At 43.4% G+C, this 21,144-nt stretch overlaps 1 protein-coding gene across 1 annotated transcript in view; it reads right to left on the bottom strand.

The window, feature by feature from the left end:
• The window catches only part of COL22A1 (collagen type XXII alpha 1 chain), a 199,795-nt gene that overhangs the window by 35,130 nt on the left and 143,521 nt on the right, over nucleotides 1–21,144 (bottom strand). Inside the window, exons 46-49 of the mRNA XM_040988507.1 lie at nucleotides 19,586–19,639; nucleotides 11,996–12,049; nucleotides 10,495–10,548; nucleotides 6,238–6,291 (exon numbers count right to left, since the gene is read on the bottom strand). Of these exons, the coding sequence (XP_040844441.1) occupies nucleotides 6,238–6,291; nucleotides 10,495–10,548; nucleotides 11,996–12,049; nucleotides 19,586–19,639 (216 nt within the window). The remainder of the gene's footprint in view (nucleotides 1–6,237; nucleotides 6,292–10,494; nucleotides 10,549–11,995; nucleotides 12,050–19,585; nucleotides 19,640–21,144) is intronic.

Raw genomic sequence — 21,144 nt, 5'->3', positions numbered from 1 at the left:
TATACAACAAAGAAAACAACCTGCCAGGTAGAGACAACTAGCAGAACAAAAGAAACTATTTGCATCTAAAAGAATGCATGCATCTAACAGAATATTCAGGATTCTTCAAAGCAAAGCCAAACCACACAGTTCAGTAAAGTGAGCGAAAGATCTAAATAGACATTTCTCAAAAAACACAAATTGCCAATTAGTGTATGAAACAAAAAAGCTCAACATCCCTATCTCTGGGGAACTTCAAATAAAAATCACAACGAGGTGCCATCCCACTCAAGTTAGGATGGTTATCGTCGAAAAAACAAAACGACAAATGTCATCAAGGATTTGAAGGAAGAAAGCCCTTATTCACTGCTGGATGGAAAGTAAATTAGCTCAGCATTACGGAAAGAAGTAAGGAGCTTATTTAAAAAATCCAAAATACAACTACCATATGATTCAGCAGTCACACTTTTGGTTATCTAACCAGAAGAAATGAAATCATTATAAGAAAGAGATATTTGCATCACCATGTTTACTGCAGCATGGTCGAAAACAACCGAAACATTGAATCACCACTGGATGAATGGATAAAGAAAATAGGGTTAATGCACATAACAAAATACTATCGAACCATAAACATGAATGAAATCCTGTCATTTGTACAAAATGGATGAAACTGGATAACCTTACGTAAAATGAAATGAGACACACACAGAAAGATACAGAAAGAAATATAGCACACGTGGTCTTACTTACATACGGAAACCAAAATATACTTGATCTGAATGTGGAATACTAATTAGCAGACACTGGGAGGGAGGCTGGAATTCTGGGAGCTGAGTTATGGAGACTGAATTGGTGTCAGGTAGGAGTGCCTAAAGTCACAGGTCACAGTGAGGTAACTATAGCTCACAATACCCTGTTACATGTTTTTAAATCATATAGAAGAGCCCAAGACTCTAATGAAAAAGTACCGACACACCGAGGAACATGTGGGTCATTCTGATTTTACAAGTATGTATTCTCCACAGCACACATACTGAAAAGTTACACTGTGCATCACAGACAGGTACAGTTAGCATTCATTTTTTAATTTTTAAAGGGTGCTTTACATAAAATACTTAAAAAGCAAAAGATAAAGGTATGAAACATCATGCTACACTTCAAATATATTTAATGAAAAGAGAAGCTCTGCCCCCACACACAGAGAAAGAATTAGGGAAAAAACCTTAATCTAGAAATCTGTAGTCATCCTCAAAGGTGTTACATTCTCAAGCTATTTTCAAAGTAGAATGACAGCAAATAAATGGGCATATTTCATTGTGCAACAAAAACAGCAGCAAGCGACTGCATTCAGGGAACCCAAGATCAAAATACAGGCCTTCATCCTATGTCAAAGAGATTGACAAGTAGTGTAGTGAGTGCTGGGACAACATGAATCTCATCAGAGGTTCTAGAATAGAGTCGCGCCTCCACATTTATTCAGCCTCTGCCAGTGCAATGGGCAGGTGGTGGATAGTTCCTGTACTGTGGACCCTGTCACAAGAGACACAAAGATGCAGTTGCTGGATTTTGCCTAGACAAGACTTGTATGCTAAGGGCACTTAGGGAGAGAGCAAGTTGATGGTGGATCTTGATCTTCCACTTTTTCACTAATGCTCTTGGTCTCTCTCTGAAATTCAAATACATGTTTTAAAAAGATTAACAGATAGTTTAATTCAAAATACAGTAGAAATGAAAATGTTTAGGTTTGTGTATATCATTTATGACTATTTACCATCTTGAAATGTTTGTTTAAAAAAACAAAAAAACAAAAAGCTGAGACTCCAGTGCTTACCTAAGCAAGCTTGCCGTCTACGCTGATTTGACAGTTAGGACAAGTATCAGTACCATGGACAGCGTCGAGACAGCCACAGCTTGCTGTGGGTTCCAGGACAGACTCAAATTACTGTTTGATGCAGCTCAGTGCCTAGGAATACTATGATTTCATATTGAGGCTTCACATCTTGGTCTCCTCAGGCAAACAGTCCATTATTTTCTGAGAAAATCCTTCACTCTTTGAGATCTGATAGAAAGTTGCCTGTACAACATTTTCTATTTTATACATCCTGCTTCAAAAGTGTTGAGGTGATAACCCTGCAAAGAGATGTGGGCTGTTATCACTCAATCCCCCACACTCCGCTTTGACTATCCCTCTCAGTGTGGCAGGGTGGTGTGGCAAAAAGAACACTGACCTGGAAGGTTTCAAATGAATGCTTGCATCCAATGCTTTGGAACTTAAGTGGAATCCACTGGGCCTTGTCCTTGTCTGAGGAGGACAAAACCCTGCTAAGGGACCCTTTGTATAAGAATTCAGATAGTTCATTGGGCATCTGGATGTTCGTGATAGCTTTGAAATAGGATGCTACTTTATAAGAGACCATGTCATCTGCAAACAGGAATAATTTAACATCCTCCTTTCCCGTCTGTATGTCTTGAATTCTTTCACTTGTCTAATGGCTCTCACTGGAAGTTCCAGAATTCAACAGTAATGGTTTATATCAGCAGACACCTTTGTGTGACTCAGGTCCTAGTACATAGAAATGCATCCATCTTATCCACATTCAATATGGTGCTGGCTGTGGGTTTGTCATATAGTGCCTTGATTATAATGAGATATATTCCTTCTGTACTCAGTTTGCTTAGGTTTATGTTTTATCATGAAAGGATGTTTGTACTTTATCAAATGCTTTCTCTGTATCTATAGAGATAATTATTTGCTTTGATTCTTCAATGGTTTGTTTTGTACTTTTAATTTTTTAAACTTTTTATTCTTCATGATACATTTCCATAGGCTCAGGAATTTCCACTCCCCTCTGTTTACCCTAATTATTATAATAGTAAAGTCCTTCAGCAACATCCACAAGTTCATCATTCTGCTATTTAACTCTAATGTGACATTGTAGGTATAGAAAGTGATAGAATGACATATTTAGCATCCTAAATATATCAAAGATATTTTTAACAGCTTCATTAAAGTAATGTTTCACATTTATTGATTGGTATCTATTGATCATCACTGCATATCAGGAATAAATTCCATTTGGTCCAATTGAATAATCATTTTGATGTGGTGCTTGATTTGGTTAATTAGTATTTTGCTAAGAAATTTTTAAATTGGAACCCATTAGAGTTTGCCAAAGTTTCAGGATATAAAACCAACAGGCAAAAATCAATAGTATTTGCATATATAAACAATGCCATGGCTGAGAAAGACTTTGTAAGATCAATTTCGCTCACAATTGCTACAGAAAATGTTTAAATGCCTTGAGATAAATTTAACCAAAAATTTCTACAATGAACCTTACAAAAATTACAGAAAGAAATGAAAGATATGGGCCTGGCACAATGGCTCGGTGGCTAAATCCTCGCCTTACATGGGCCAGGATCCCATATGGGTGCTGGTTCTTGTCTCAGATGCTCCATTTCTCAACCAGATTCTTTCTGGTGGCCTGGAAAAGTAGCAGAGAATAACCCAAAGCCTGGAGACTCTATACTCATGTGGGAAACCTGGAAGAAGTCAGAAGAATCCAGGAGACTTCTGGCTTCAGATTGGCTCAGCTCTGGCCATTGTGGCTACTTGGGGTTGTGAACCAGCAGATAGAAAATCTTTCTTTCTGTCTCTCCTTCTCTCTGTAAATCTGCCTTTCCAATAAAAAAAAAATACATAAATCTTTAAAAACAAGAACAACAAAAGAAATGGAAGATACAAGAAAATGAAAAAAAAATCTTTTACATTCATAGATTGGAAATATTAATCTCATCTAAATGTCCATACTACCCAATACAATTGCCAATACAATTTACATAGTAAATGTGATCCCAATCAACGATACCAAAAATATTTTTCTCAGATCTGGAAAAACAAGCCTAAAACTCAAATGAATCACAGAAGATCCCAAGTAGCTAAAGCAATCCTAAAGTAAGAAAAATAGAGCTGGAGATGTCACCATACCAAAACTCCAATCAACTTATCTTTGCAAATGAGACAAGTTCATTTCCTGCAAAATGAACAATCTCTTCAACAAACAGGATTGGGGAAACTGAATTTCTGCATATCGAAGTATAAAACAGGATACCTATCCTAGACCCTTATCAAAAAAGTAGTCACAATGAATCAGGGATCTAAACCTTAAACCTGAAATCATCAAACTACTAATTGGAAACACAGAAAACATGGCAAAAGAATTGGTATAGGCAAAGTTTTCTTGGATAAGACCCCAGAAGCATAGGCAACAAAAGCAAAAAATGGACAAATGGAATTACATCAATGTAAGAATTTTCTGCACAGCAAAGGAAACACTCAATCAAGTAAATAAGAAACAGAATAAAAGAGCATATTTTCAAACTAGAGTTTAATAAAAGATTAATATCTTAGAGATACAGGGAGTTCAAGGAATTCAACTAAAACAAAACACATAATCCAGCTAGGAAATGGGCAAGAGACATGAACAGGCATTTTTCAATGGATGAAATACAAATAGCTAACAGATACACGACAAAGTGCTCAGATTGACTAGTTGTCAAGGAAATACAAATGGTAACTGCAATGTAATTTAACATTACACCAGTTAGAATGGCTAACAACCAAAAATCCTAAAGCAACAGATACCGGCAAGGATGGAAAAAAAAAAAAAAAAAGAAACAAAAACAAAGAAAAAAAACTTTCTCTAATACACTGTTCATGGAAATGTAAACTAGTATAACTACTGTGGAAGATGGTACAAAGATTCCTGAAAAATCTGAAAAGAGATTTACTCTATGACACAAATAATCCACTCCTGGGAATTTACCCAAAGAATATAAAGTCAACATATAATAGAGTTGTTTGTACCACCATGTCTATAGCCACTCAACTTTTGGCAGCTAAGATATGGATGTCTAAATGTCTATCAGCTGATGATTGGATGGAGAAATTGTGGTAAAGACACACTGCAGAATACTCCTCAGCCATCAATATCATAAGAGCATAAGATCAATATCATATTATCAATATCATAAGATTTCTTTTGCAACAAAACGGATGCAATTAGAGATCATTCTGCTTAGTGAAATAAGATGATCTCAAAAAGACACTCGTAATGTTTTCCCATTGTGGTGATTATTCTAGAGAATATGAAAATAATATGAATATATTTTCTAGAGAACACGAAAATAATAATGAAAACTGACATTTTCAGATTTGATATTTCTTATGGCCATGGTGTACACTCTTGAGGGAAAGTAGTTTTTCTACTTAGTATTCATTGAATTCTTTATTTAGCACAGGGTTAAGCTTGTGATTATAAAGTAAATTCAAATTGTGTAGTTGTAAAGTTATAAGAAAAAAGGAAAGAAGTGGGAAGGGATGCGGGAATGAGAGAGAAAGGGTGGGGTGGGATGTCTCATTATGCTCTTTAAGTAGTATATATGAAGTGCATGAAATTTGTCCCCCTCATATACATTTTTATATTTTTAGAAAGAAATAGGATTTTGTAATTCTTATAGACTAGGTCATGCCCAATTGACATTGCTTCTCTGTGTCACCCCTAAACAAATTATTTAAGTTCCACAATCCCCAATTTCTTTATTTTACTACTGGGATCAATGACTTGGGATCTTTCTACCAGGGCTAAAGCAAAGGGAGAAATCAGATGAGACAAGGAATCTTAATGCACCAGATATTCCTAAAAATGCCATGGAATCCTCACCATGGAACTCACGGTACAGCAATGAAGAAAGGTTTTGGCAGCTTCATGCAATAAATTTTCAATTTCACACTCCTTTTCTGAACTGTTGGAGTGACAGTAGCTACTGTTACTTGGCATTTCTCTGTTGCAATGTCACAGGTTCAGGGTGGGTTAGTGCCAAGCCTACCTACTCCCCTGTGCCTGCTCACATAAGTGACCACACTGACAAAGAATAGAGATATGGGGTACATATATAGAGTGTCAAGAACTGAATGTAGAGTCTGTATGCACTGGGGATTAAATACTGAATTTTATAATCACAGCTCATTAGATCATTTCACCCAAAACTTTATTTCAATAGCAAAGTCACTAGGGCGTCAACAGAAAGTGGATGTCTCCAGTGGGATGACTGTGAGACTTCAAGTGGATAGAATCTTGGGGATATGGAAGCCACAGGAGGGACAGAGAATCACAGTTGGATTGGCAAACATTTTGGGTTCCAAAAAGGTCTAAAAGACCGAATGATGGCAGATCCTGCCCTGGAATAACATACCGGTGGCCCTTGGATCCCTGGTGGGCCAGTAGCTCCTGCAAGACCATCAGCTCCCTAAAAAGACAAGAGAGAAAGCACATTAATTGTGCACTGGACAAAAGACATCAGTGTCTTCTTGCTTGTGGGGCAAATGCGGAACCTACACTCTGTGACACTGCCAACTTCTCAAGCCAGAACTGTTTCAAAGGTGCCTCACTCTTTGCCTTTGGATGAGCTACACCCTGGGAATACAAAGATGTAAGAATAGCAGTCACGCTTCAGGAAGGTCCAAAGCATTAACCAGCCAGTTATCCCTAAGACCATTTAATAGGAAATGGTCTTACTTCATAATGGACATTTTTAGGTAACCTCAGAAAACATGTAAGGGCATATAAAGGCAATAAATAGAAAAAAGAACGTATTTATTCTCCAGGGAAAGGATGGATGTTCGTATTAATTCAGAGAGGAAGAGACACATGGTACAACAAATGGAAAGAGTTCCAAGCCACAAATCAAGCAAAGCAAAGTGAGCTCTTGTCTTCCGTAGATGCTGTTCCTACAGCCTATGTCCAAGGCCCTACCACTCACAAACTCTCTCGAGACACTGTCTGCCTACTACACACTTGTGCGCCTCACCACCCGTGTTCTAGGGTCTGACCTCCCAATGTTGATTGACTTAGCTTCTGTTTATTTCAGTCTCCCTCCACCCACACACATCCTGCCTCTTGAGGTCAGCAATTTTCCTATTTTTTCCTCCTACTGAAGACTAAAATAGTGACTGGAATATAGTGGACACTCACTATATCTTGTATGAGTTAGGAGTTGTGGTACCTGGATGAAAAGGCAACAGATCATTAGACTAACATACACAAATGCCTTTAGCTTCAACAACATGAGATCTCCTAGCTTTGGTGCCCCTATCAGCAACAGGGCTGACAGTGATGCCAGAAGGAGACATGGAGCAATGAATTGTTAGGTGCCCTGCACAGAACAGAGAGCACAGTTTAGGCATCTACCTTTTTAGGTTCAGAATACCTGGTCACAGGTATACTTGTGAGTAAAGTTTCTTTACTCATCAGAAGTTGTTGAGAAAACTGGACAAATGGATATACATAAAAAGGTATCTAGCACCAGACACAAGCTAAAGGTCCTCCATAAAGGACTCTTCATTGCTGAATGTCCATCATCCATTTAAGTCCAGGAAGAAAACAGCCACTGACCAGTCATGAAGGAAGAAACAAGCAAGCATTCAGTAATTATTGATGTCTTTCCAGTAGTCAGAGCTTCCTGTATGGCACCAAGTGTCGGCCAAGTTTCAGGGACACAGGAGTGATGATAGCTTGGACCAGAGTAAACATGATATGGCTGTAGAACATATGTCTTACTTGGCATTGATGGCAACTGTCTGGCACAAGATGTAGTCTGCTTTGCCTCCAACTCTTTTACTTGGTAAGGACCCAGTCAATAGTCACAAGAAACATGTAAACAGAGATAATACTTAAGCAGGTTAAGGTCCATGCATTAACTGCACACCTAGTCCAAACAAGTTTCTACTGCCATCTGGATTTTCCATCTGACTTTGGCAAAAGCTTCTGAGATCTTGGACTTTGGAAACTTTCCAGGATAGAATTTAATTCCCTGCTATGTATTGGAAAGTGTGTAAGGCTATAAGAAGGTCCAGAGTAAGCACCAATAATAAACATAGAAGCAGCCCATCTGCTTGGCACTTAGGTCCTTGGGTACTTTGGATATAACTTGGTAAATAACAGGTGCTCCAAACAAAACACAAGCAAAACTTCAAAAAAATGATCAGGAGAGTGAGCCGTCTGCTCTTTGGTTCCTTCTGCATGCCTGGCCTCTGAACCTATAGGGTGGGCGGCCCAGCCTTCCTTCCCGAAGACGATTAACAGCCCAAGGCCTAACACAAAACAGAAGCACACTAAACAATTGCAAAGTGACTTGAGAGCACCCATCAGCTGGACAGACAGGCTGGCTTCTGACTCTGCTCGTTTCTGAGTTGCAGATTCATTATCTCTCATTAGAACAATAAGCCAGGAGCCATTGCCTACAGCTGTCATGGAGTGTTAAGTTCTTACATTTTCCTATGGTAAGAGATCAACGCTTCATTTGTAGAGAAAACTTTGATACTACCAGGGTGAGGTGCATGCAAGGCCCCAACCCAATGCTCTGTTTCTGAGGGGACACAGGAAAGCTAAAAGTATTATGACATGGAAATATCTACAAGTGAGCTAACTTGGTACAAACTTATTTGTTAACAAATACCCTTTATTTCTTAGCGATACTTCCCACCACTCATTTTTAAAAGATTTTATTTATTTTTATTGGAAAGGAAGATTGACAGACAGAAGGAAAGATAAAGAGAAAGATCTTCCATTTGCTGGTTCACTCCGCAAGTGGCCACAATGGCTAGGGCTGATTCAGGCCTGATTCAGAGCTTCCTCAGGTCTCCCATGCAGGTGCAGGGTCCCAGTGCTTTGGGCCGTCCTCGACTGCTTTCCCAGGCCACAAGCAGGGAGCTGGATTGGAAGTGGAGCAGCCAGGACACAAACTGGCATCCATATGGGATACTGGCAGTTGCAAGGCGAGGATTTAACTACTAGGCCACCGTGCCAGGTCCCACTAATCTTAATTGTATTACTACAGTTATCAATGTTTCTTGGGGGGAAGACTGTTGAGTGTTATAACATACAAATGCAATGCAAAGCAATTTACTAATTTAAACTGTCAATTTTTGAAGGACTGCAGGGTTTCACGAAGGGGTGTAGCATTGTAGAACAACAGAAAAAGCTGCTGCTTCCAGCAGCAGCATCCCACATCAGAGAGCCAGTTCAAGTCCTGACTGTTCTATTTCAAATCTGTTTCCTGAAAATGTGCCTAGGAAAGCAGGGGAAGATGTCACAAGATGAGAGCCAGGTGGAGTTCCCGGTTGTTGGTTTCAGCCTGAATCAGCCCTGGCCATTGTACCCATTGCAGGACTAAACCAGCAGAGGGAAGATTCCCTCTCCCTCCCTCTTTCTCCTCTCTTACTCCTTTCCTTACCAAGCTGCCTTTCAAATCAATGAATGAACTAAAATGATTTTGTGAAATTAAATGATGGCAAACTGGTTAATCCGCCACAACAGTCTTCACCAATGTGCACATGGCAGCATTGTCCCTATGAGAAACTGAGGATGAGAAATTAAAGTGAGCTGAGTTGGAAAACTAGGAGGAAGGCTCGCTGGAAAGCAGAGAGAACTGCTCATGCCTTCATGATTTCTGCCTTCATGAGCTTGCTATAATATTGAGGTGAAAGATGCCATTTCATGCTCTCATATGATTTAATTGAAGAAATACACTTGAAACAACTTGATTTGCTGAGAAGTCAGTGGGAAACCATTTTAAAAGAAAGGTAAAGCAAGCTTGAGTCCATGCATTTTGACTTAGTGATCCTAATGGGACTTGTGTTTTCACTGTTTGATGACATGTTGATCTCTGCCAAAAGAAGGATCCCTTCCTGGGGTCTTCAAGTCATCACTAGCGATCCTCTATGTGTGAGGTCTGTAAAACCTATAGAAAACCCCGGAGGACCAGCTCTGAGCTCAGCCAACACTCAGCCCCATCATCGCTTGCCAGATCACTCGTGATGGGATCATGGGCTGTACCAGCAGTGGACTGTGCACAGAGGAGCATTTTAGAATCTGGGAAACCTGGGCTGAAAGGAGAAACAAGAAGGAATCAATGTGAGGCCCACAGCTGCTGCTGGAGAGCAGGGAGAGTGTATGCTAAGCAGACCCAACCAATGGGACAGCATTAGTGCTATATGTGTGGTTTCAAGGGCAGCAAGTGCCCATGCGTAATAACCAATGAGCTGTTAAGAATAGTAACCATGAATCAAAATTTGTAGTCATTATTGTGTTCATTGCAATCAACCCAGAATAATCTAGACTTCCACAGACACTTGCTGTCCTCAAAGCCTCTATGTGCAGGACAGGCTACCATGGAAAGGGGACTTCTGCTTCTGCATTCTTTACTTGAGGTCCTAGCTTTGAAAAGCTGCATCATCCATCTTCAACAATGCGCTTCAGTCCCAGGGTCACCCTCATTAATTACACTGCCATGTTTGCTGCTCGAATCCTTCAGCTTTCCCCTTGGAGACTCAGGCACCTTCCTTTTCAGTGCATCTTCCGGGGTTTCAGCCTGGGCCCAATGGGATACCATCTCCAGCAAGTACAGACATAAATTCAAACGCCATGAAGGAAATTCATGAGGATCACTTACCGGTGGTCCTGGGTTCCCTGGGGGTCCCATGAAACCTGGCGCTCCAGGGTGGCCCTAGGACAACATAAGAGGTAGTTTTGAAAAATGATTCACAAAGAAACTTTTTTACTTTGTTGTAAATGCCAGACTTCAGGCAGTGATTCAGATCCACCTTTTAAATCCAACAATTTTGACAACCTAGGAACCTCGCCTTCATGTCTCACTCATGCTTCACTAGGTGCAGAAAGCAGCTGACAATATTTGCAATAGCAAGTATGCCCTGACGGGGGTTGTCATCAAAATAACATGGAGGGAGGAAGGTGGTACAAACATGAGACGGAAATGACGGCGGTCATGAGAATTCCAAGCTACAGCAACTGGGCACCGGGCACATGGGGTGGATTTATTACCCACTCCACTTTGAAAGCATGCGCTAAGTAGATGCATATACATTTGTCTACAAATACATGAATATATTATGTATAAAATATAATCTAGATTGCTAGATTAACTGAATTACTACAGTGATATGGAGGGGACTCTACTGTATATCAAAGAACCAAGCAATAGTACCAAGTGTGTAGCCTGGCACAAGGCTGTTTTAAAACCAAAAAAATCACCAAAACAGAAATTATGTCCCTGCCTTCCACATCCGTGGCCTGACACTGGAGAACACAAGCCCTGACACCCAGTGCAGAATGAACCCCCATGCCAAGCCATCCTTACAAGCATAACCTGAACATCTTCTGCTTTTCCACCTATGAGGGAGAATGAACTGAGTCTATCACGAAACCTTGCACTTAGCTCTTTTCTCACTGCCTGTGCATCATCTCATTGGTCATGGGTTTCACTATCTCTGAACTGCCAGTCCTGTGAGACTTGCCCATTGCTCCTTTGGCATCCCAGAACCTGGAGCAGTGCCTGGCAAAGAGCTGCATTCTAACAAGCATGGCTTTGAAATTGCCTGGCAGATTTTAAGAGATCGGGTGAAAGAGAAAACTGACAACAGCCAATCAGACGTACAACACCCATTTTAACCAGCAGCAAGACTGTTGGTAGGAGCTGTGCAGGTTGGGTAGGAAGCACAGGATGGAAGATATGAGGAGGCAGTGCCCTGAGCCACCCTGGATGCCACTGTCCACTGCATTGGGAGAGTGGGCCAAACAGGCATGCATGTGCTCAACCATAGCAAAGGTCACCTGTGAAGCATGCCAGCTGGCCCCAGCAATCAGATAGCAGGTGCTCAGAAAGTGGTGGGAGCTGGAGGCGCATTTAGTACTGAACAGTAGCATGTCAAGGAACTAGACACAGTCAAGATGAAAGAGAACATAAAAGTAGGAAGAGAGGGATGGCAGTCAATCATAGAGCTCAAGATGGAAACCAATAAATACAATTAAAATTTTCTATTGCAGGAGAAGACGAGATGAACAATGGTATCAGGAACAGTAAAACAGAAGCTATTGAGGAGAAAACTAACCCCTTTTCAGGGGAAGACTTCACTAGACAGGAAATTGTTGCTTACCTGATCACCTTTCTGACCAACTTCACCATCTGCACCTCGCTCTCCTTGACTTCCCTTGGGAGAAAGAGAGGAAAAAAAAAAGTCATCATAAATTTTATTATACCTAGACTATATACACAAAAGCAAACATTTTCATTCATTCTCTCATCTATTTGTTCATTCTTCCACATTCTTTTCAAAAGTTCCTGATGTGCATCATGCACAACAGCGGTTAGAAACAGTAAGTGTTAGCAGGAGGGGGTAGATGGATTTGGGGTCACCGTTACAAGTCCTCTGTTTCAGCTGTGACTACAGTGCAGGCTGGGACAAGGAGAGGATCAGTCAGCAGGAAAGCAGGGTGCATGGGGCAGGCACAGAAGGAAGCTATGGAGGAGCAGCAGGTGCCGTCGCTTCAGGGTGAGGGTGAGGAGAAGGTAAGATGGTGATGGACAGGGACTTTGAGGAAGAAATAATGGGATAGATAGATAGATAGATAGATAGACAGACAGACAGACAGATAGATAGATAGATAGACAGATAGACAGATAGACAGACAGATAGATAGACAGATAGATAGATAGACAGATAGATAGATAGATAGATAGACAGATAGATAGATAGATAGATAGATAGATAGACAGATAGATATCCCTTGTCCCACCCCGTTCCCCACTAGTTGTGGGAATGTAGGGAGTCATTTTTACACTCAAAATTACAGGTTTCCTTAGTAAAACTGCATAAAAGATAGAATAGTGATGACTAGTACCTTATAAAATACTGGGAGAACAAAATCAGACACTCCATGGAAAACAGCATAGAGCTCAGAACAGAGTAAAGTTTCAACAATTATTATTTACTGTATTGTTATTCTGCATTTTAATCTTGGCTTTCTCAGTAACCTAACTCTATCTCTTTAAGCAAAACACCTTGACTCTATTTCTGAAAACATCCTTACCATCATTTGCGGTGGAACAATTGTGAGAATTGGCTGCAATAAAAGCTACCAAGTGCTTAGACTGGTGACCAGCTCAGTGCCATCCTCAACATGCAGTAGCTTTTCCCTCCCATCACCATGCCCTTCCTCATCATTGTAATCTCATAGCACAGTCATCACCATCACCACTACCAAAAACACAGGCATCACTGTCATCACCATCACTCCACAGCCATCGTGGTCACCTAGATCAACACCCTCATCCCATCACCACCACCACCTGCATTTTGTTATTATCACTGTCATTGTCAACACAATCACCCTATCCAATATAATCATTCTCATCTGTATCATCGCTACCACCACAAGCATTAATCTCACCATCCTCATCTTCATTATCTTTAGCATCATCAGCATCACTGCATTTAGCACCATTTTCATTAACATATTCATCTCATCAATCATCATCATCATGATCACCACCATTGTCATCATCTTCCCATCACTGCCACAACCCTCACCATTATCACCACCCTCACCATGTTCAACCATTATCATGACCATCACCATCTTCACTATCACATCACTGCTACCACCAATAACACCGTAGTTCCCATCATCACCATCACTATCAACATCCCAACGCTACTCCAACTATCATCGTCATCACCACAATCATACACCTTCTGCCCTTAATTGATCTTGGCTGAGTCAACACCTATGTTCTTTACCATGGCATCCTGGAGCAGCCCATTTCCTCTTTGGTCTTGGTTTGTTCACCAGGGGGCCCTTCCAGATAAGGAACCCACATATCCCTAACTGAACAAATCCAGCCCTCTTCCCGTCTAGACTATTCACTGATGCTGGTAACTACACAGAAACAGTCCCCCTACCTCCTTGTGTATGTTGCGGTGGTGGCTAGGTGAGATAATGCCGGAAGTGCCAATCCTATTGTTTAGAGGAGGAAAAAAAATGGGCTCCTAGAAAAGTATTTATTTCATTATTTTTGCATGCCATTATTTCTCCTGTTTCTAAGCCAACACACAGTGTCTGCAGGCCTCTTTGGAATCAATGAAAGGACGTTGGCATAGAATAGCATGCTGCTTCCCTGACATTTAGGACAATGGTCTTAAAGGCAAATGGTTTTGCTTCCAATCCCAGACCTCAGCTGGGTTTAGAGTCCTTTCAGCACTCATCTGGTGACAATGAAAATGTCAGCAGTTCAAAAATGCCCACAATGGGCCTTGTGCCCTTGCCCACCACAGCCAGGGATCAGTCTGACTCACTTCCTTCCAGAAAAGGAGACTGACATTTACAGAATCCCTACTCTGCCAGGCCTCAAGATGCAACAACCTGTTCCATGTATTTCCTTGCTTATACCCTGAGCTGATGCAGAACAATATTCACTCTAGCTGTGATAACTAATTGGGCCAGTGAGGCTACTCACTGACACAGGGTTATTACCTGACACAAGAGTTATTATTATGTTAGATAAGAAATCTGAAGTCCAAGTGGTTAAGGAATAAACCTGAGGACACAGAGATAATGCAAATCCAGACCTGATGCCCAAACATCCAAGTTCGCCTTCTGCCCTCATTACCCTCCTGGCCAGTTCTCTTGGGCATGATGCCCGTGTCCCTGGTTTTACAAGGTCAAAGAGCCAGGCTTACAGTTAGAAAGCCCAAAGCCAGTTGCTAGAGATTCAACAACCAACAAGACAAACACAACTCCAATGGGATTTAACAAGTCATGCCTTCACTGCAAGTTGATGGAGGGTTTATTGTAAAGACTTCTTTCTCTATTTAAAATGAGGGAAGAGACTCCCACTCCTTTCATTTCCTTAAAACACTTACCTAAAACTCCTGTCATTGTGAATTTTGTTCTCAGTCTTTAGGAAATAGGTGCAAATCCTCTTAAAAGTTATGAGCTCCTTTAGAATGAGGAAGGTAGGAATGTCCTTCTCTAGGATCTTGGAGTTCTCTCTGAACCATTAGCAAAATCAGACTTTCTGTCTCCCTAGGATTCCTGCAACAGAGCAGGTGCTTAACTTGGGCTGGTGTGTGGCCCCAAGTGGCAAAACTACTTCCTGCCATCTAGTTGTGACAAGTTCACCAGTCGGATGGCACAAAGAGCCACCTCCATCACTGGGTGAATCCAGGGAGTAAATATATGACAAATAGTGCTTACCAAATCCTCTAACTTGAGGACTAGCATATGTAATGGATCAGCGTATTGATCTGTGTACATAATTGAGTCAGATTTCTTTCTGCTGTTGCTGTCTCAACAGACCGGTTATTCTAAGCATCACATTCACGTTCAGCATTTATTACTTCTTAATAAAATGGTTTTCTCTCTCTTCTATCTGTGTGGGCAGATTTTCTGGGCTGGGGGATGATTTTCATTTTCTAGCACTATCATGTGCTCAGCACACAATGCCACAGCTGTTTATCAGAGCTGCTCTTAGGTTATTGGGCTTTGTGACGCTGTTGGAGGGTAATTCTTCCTTACCAAGGTCAAGGGCAGACCTAAAGGTGCTCAGGTTGGCACTCTGGCCACTCTCACAGCAATACCCACCTCTGAACTTGGGCATACTCACACAGCAATGCCCACCTCTGAATTGCGTGTGCTGCTTCCCTTCCTGGAAGACCTTTCCTTCCAGCATTTGGTAAAGCCTGCCTAACCCTTCAAAGCAGCTGAAACCGGTTGATACCTCATCCTTGTGCTGGTTCTGTTAATGCTATTTACTTTTCTGACAATTGGCTGTAGTTATCATAACCTCAGATGGATCAAGAACAGTGAGGCCCATTTGCAGGAACATGGCTGAACACATCTTTGGGACTGGGCTTTATAAACCCATCCATGTGTTGTGCTCACATCCACTCTGGGTCATGGGCTATGTGGTCCTCCTCTTACAGACAAGAGATCCGAGGAGCATAGCAGTCAAACACCCCATTCCTTTCATCAGTGGAGCTCACTTGGCTGAGAAGAGGAAGCACAGGTTGGGGAACCACTAATATCTGCTCTTGAGGGTGTCTTCAGGTCTCCAGCAGGTCCCCATCAGACCTTAGAGCACAGTGGGGAACACAGGATAATAAGACAAAAGCATTTGCTTATCAAGGCAGAAGCTTTTAGAATGACCTCTGCAGAAATACCTGCTCCTCATGGCCACTGTCACCTTGCACCTTCTTCCTCTTCTACATGGACGCCTCCACTTCCTTGTCACTAGAAATCCATGTCAAAGACCTAGACTGGAGCTCCAGAACCAACCTTGGCATTCGCTTCCCCAGACACAGCCATGGGAAAGAGCAAAAGCCAACCTGCAAACCACAGCTCAAGGAACCTGCTTTCCAGGTGCTGAACCACAGCCCCAGCAAAGGGAACAGAGCCTCCTGTCAATGCTTAGGAGCTGTGAACTGCCAGAACCCCTGGTTGTGCCAGGAAGCCAGCAGTCCCACAGCAGTGTCCTGGGCAGCATCTTCAATTTACAAGCCCACCTTTCTGTCTGCAAGTCCAGGAGCTGTTTGAGAACAGAAGCTGAACAGGCAGGAGATGAAAACACACAGAGTGGTATGTGCTGAATGAAGAGCAAGAAGCCAAGGCCCATGGCCCAACCTGCAAGAGGATGTCCAGTCCCTCTGTGGCTCCTTTCCCAGTGGTCAGCAGTGATGGGGGGACGCCAGCAGGGGCCAGGGCCAGGCAGTGCAGACTGAGTCCCTGCTCTCTATCTGGAGCTGCCCTGGCCACTGCTGGTGATGTTAGTGCTATACTCCTATTGGGTATAAGGTGACACTAACATGCTAGGCAGGACCAGCTTGGCTAGATGGCCCAACACAAGTGATGCAATGCTGGCATTTCACCTTGCTAAACTTTGGCTTCTTTACCCTTAAAATACAGTAAGTCTCTATGATTGCATTGACCACAGGCAGGTGATTGGGCCCCTAGAATTTAGTCCTAATCCACAGCTGCTGTGTAGAGGGTGGCCTCCAGCCCCAGGGACTTTTCAAGATACTGCACTCTGGAATCCTAATTTTCACTCCTTCTATGAATGGAAGCTTTCTTTCTTGCTTTCTGGAATATTCAAAGGCAAGAAAGCAGAGCCTTTATCTGCTGATAGAGCAACAGGGGTCCTTTCTGAGGGCAGGAGGCTGCTTATCCGTTGAACTGATTTGCTTCCTTTTCTTTGAATAAAGCCCACTCGTTGGCAGAGGCAAGCCTGGCAGCCAGCAAGCTGACAGCAAATGTCACTTAAGGATCAGTGAAGTCACAGGTCACAAAGCCCTCCAGGCAGGGGCTTAGCCTCACTGCCCTGCAGTCCAGCATGACAGGCATCTGATGACACTGCTTCCCAGCTGTCTCTTAAACTAGCACTGCCTTGGGCAAAATCCGCTGTTCCATCTCCACTGAGACGTGATGCTTGTGTTTTTGATGCTTGGCTCTAGGGAATCTTTCAATTCTTCACCGAGTCCCTGGATCAGAAACGTCCCAGCTACCAGGGCCTATGAGAACAGGATACAGCCCAGCATGAAGGATCACAGGCCTGGGGGCCACAGCACAGGCAGCACTTCTGCTTGCTTGCTGGGTTTCCAACAGGAACAACTGCCACCTCCTTTCTCAGCTCTGAGGCCTGCATGAGGCCTTGGGAGCGGAAGACCTCAGAACCAAGCTTAATGATATTCCAGTGCAACATTTTAAAAAGTCAAGCTCAAAATAAGAGAATTCAAGATAAACAAAATATCAACATGGAAATAGGCACAGGAGTCCTGCCTGACTGGGACAAGAGGGAGGGGAGCAGCCTTGGGGTCTGCCTGTATTTGTAAATTCTGAAGTTTTATTCCTTATGTATCTAGTGCATTAACTTCAAATTTTTTTAAATGGTACGTTATGTATCATTTCTTTCAGTTTCTGAGGTTTTGATATCCTCCAACACTTCACACTAGAGCTCTTGGCCCTAACTCTAAGGCTGCCATGGCAGGAATCCCAGGGCAGAATGGCAATAACCTTGGCCACATCCTTGGGGGACACCAGGCCCAAGGCCGCACCTTGTCTGCAGCTCTCACGGCAACAAACCTGTAAAGTCGCTACTCCGGCATACTGTGGAGGTTACAGAGACCAAAGGACAGAGAATAAAATGCCACCCACCTCCAGTGACAGGGCTGAGATTCTAACCCCAGGACCTGACTCCTAAACTCTCAATCCCAGCCACAACCTCATGGAGTCTTTCTCCCCTCAGATAAGCCACACTGTGTCCACTGTGAGGTCAGAAGGAAGACATTAGCGCGTGTGTGTGTGTGTGTGTGTGTGTGTGTGTGTGTGTGTGTGTGTGGCAGTGATGCAGGATAGGCAGGTAGCTAGCTTAAGGTCACACCTCCCCCCATGTAATTCTGCCTGCCCACCTGTCAATCAAGCAACCACTTCCCCAGAAGGTACAGCCTCTCACCTGTGACCGGGGCGGGGGGAAATGGCCGGTGCGTATCACGTGACAGCTCTGCTTTCCAAGCTCCCGGAAGCCAGGAAACAGGGAGAATCTCTCTTCCCATGGACACAGAGGACAGAAGGCAGAGCGCCTCTCTTGTCCACCTTGCTCTTCTTGGCCCACCCTGCCCCTGAGCATGTCTATAATTTGCTCACCTTTTAAGTAAACTTTATCACTCTGGAAGCTGTATCTGTGCCTGTGCTTAGAATGCTTTCAAAGTTAGCAGCAAGGACCTAGAACAGGAATTTTAAGACCAAAGTGGTTCACAGCACAAGGGGCCAGAGAAAACGCCAGGAAGTGTGTGCACTTGGATGAGAGAAGCGGCACAGAAGCAGCCCAGCACTTAGGCACCAAAGTCCTGCCCATGTCCAGAACCTCGTAGGTAGCTCCCAGCCCTCCAGCCAGAACAAGAGAAATCTCCCCAGCTGAGTGCCCAGTGGGCTATTCAGTGCAAAGACATGATTCACCCATCAACACCATGCTGACAAAGCCCACTCAACAACACTTGGCTGGAAGGCTCTCTGCCCAGCCACATCCCAGAAACAGACACACTGAAGAAAAGGAAAAGTAGGAGAAGGTGCACCCCAAACCCCTCAACTCCCATCTGTACCACACTGAGCTCTGGGTTCCTTGCCGAGACACCTGCCTGGCCTGGCAGCTGTGTTCTCTTTACAAGGCTCACTTGCTTACTGTGATTGCCACCTCACTTCTGAAATTCTCTTCTCAGGGGAGGACAAGGCTCTCTGGGCTAGCCCTCTCAGGTGATGTGCATGGTTGAGGTCACACTTACCTCCTCCCAGAGCCTCACCTTTCAGTGAAGGTAACAACTGCTCAATCACACTTGTAAAACACTTGCCGAGCAGTTGTTCCCCGATTCAATGCCAAGTTCCTTTTATGCATTCTGTCATTCAATCCTAGCATCTCTCTAAGCTCTGCATTCTCCTCATTAGTGGGCAGTGGAGCTGAGGATTTAGAACCAGGGAGTCCTGAAAAGTGTGTGTGTAAATGAGCAATGGAGGTGCCAAATTTGCTCCGAGCTAAGGCAGGCCATGACCAAGATGATGATGCCAGGATTAAACCCTGAGCTTGAATTTCCTGATTTTATGACCTTCTTCTGCTTGCTGGCTACTCCTCTTGCTAAGACTTCAGAGATGCAGGGAGTTGAGGACGATGGGGCATGTAGGTGCTCTGGAGTGCCACTAACCTGTGGTCCAGCCATTCCTGGAGGCCCCGAGAGGCCACGGGGCCCGGCATCTCCCTGTAGCAGGTGCATAGGAAAGAAAACAAAATCAGAATGAGTGTCTGGAGAGGACATGCGTGTGTCAATTCCCTAATTTCTGCCTGGGAGGTCCTGCAGCAGTTCCTACCCTCAGCATGTCTGAGAGGGAGACGCAGGCACAGGGTGGTGCTGAGGGCCACAGGGCATCTGCCCCTCATCAGCCGGGTGCACTGGCATCCACCCCCCATTTGGATCAGGGCTGCTCTGTGTGGCCAACAGCACAGCCAAGGCTGATTGCCACTGGACCTGCATAGTTCTGTCTGGGCAAAGCTAGGTGCTGAGCCTTGACCTCTCTCAGGGAACACCATGGCTGATCTGCCACGGGCCACAGGCCAGAACTTGGCCACCAGCCTTGGGAGTGACCCCTGGGAACTGTAGCTCCTGCCTGAGGTTGCTTCAGGAAGACTCCAGGACAGTTTTCAGCAAAATTGCAGTAAGTGACAAGTGCAGGAGTCCAGCTGAGAAAGGGGTATGTTGAAGACTGAGGTATCCAGCAGCCCTAAGGCTAGGCATGTGCCTTATACACTAGACACACACCATACTGCACACACTGCCTGCGATCTGGGATGCCTGGAGCATCAGCTGCTGATGCCGGTTCCTGCCACACATCCCACGAGCCTCGTTCCTGGTGATCTGATGCCATGGACCTGCAATGGCAAGTCTTAGAAGGAACTTCTCTAAAAATCCATTCAAATGGCTTGGACACACTCCCTGATGAAAATCTGAGGTTACAAGTCCTAGAACCAATCCATTAAGTGATCTATTAAGGTATTTAGAAGTATGCAGTGGGGAAAGGACCATAACGTAGATGCATAAATATTCAGATGTCAAGGTTGGTGTTGTGGTGTAGCAGGTAAAACTGCAACCTGTGATGTCATCATCCCATATGTGACGCCAGTTCCAGCTGCCCCACTCTGACCCAGCTCTCTGCTAATGGCCTGGAAAAGCAGGGAAAGATGGTGCATGTGGGAGACACGGATGAAGCTCCTGACTTGGGATTTAGCTAAGCCTAGGCTGTGCAGCCATCTGGGAGTGTGAACCAGGAGATGGAACAATCTCTGCGTCTGTCTCTCTCTCTCTCTCTCCACGGATCTTTCAAATAAACAAGCAAAAAATGAATTCAGTTGTTTACTGACTGTTCTTTGTAATAAATGTATTCCAGAAATGCCGTAAGCAAGTGTATAGCTGTGTTGATGACTTGGTCATCAATACAGTTTAATCAAAGTATTTTTAACCTCATCAGTTTTTGGATTGGTTCCTGTATCCTCCCAGGGTCCTAGGCTACAGAGAAACTTGGGGGATCAAGGCACCCCACTGCAACAACACCTATACCCTGCGGTCCGTGGAAGGGGAGCGGGTGTGCTTAGACACAGGGAATCAGAGTATAAGTCACATTTCACATCCACGTGGATAACTGTCCTATGTAAGAGAAAAATTCAGATTACACCAAAGAGATTCAATTCTCATTTCTGAAAACAAGGAGT

This window comes from Ochotona curzoniae, unplaced genomic scaffold (genome assembly GCF_017591425.1).
Source record: "Ochotona curzoniae isolate NIBS_2020 unplaced genomic scaffold, NIBS_Ocur_1.0 contig_4895, whole genome shotgun sequence".
Lineage (NCBI taxonomy): Eukaryota > Metazoa > Chordata > Mammalia > Lagomorpha > Ochotonidae > Ochotona > Ochotona curzoniae.
The sequence above is the reverse complement of the archived record's forward strand: the minus strand, read 5'-3'. Positions and strand labels throughout refer to the sequence as shown.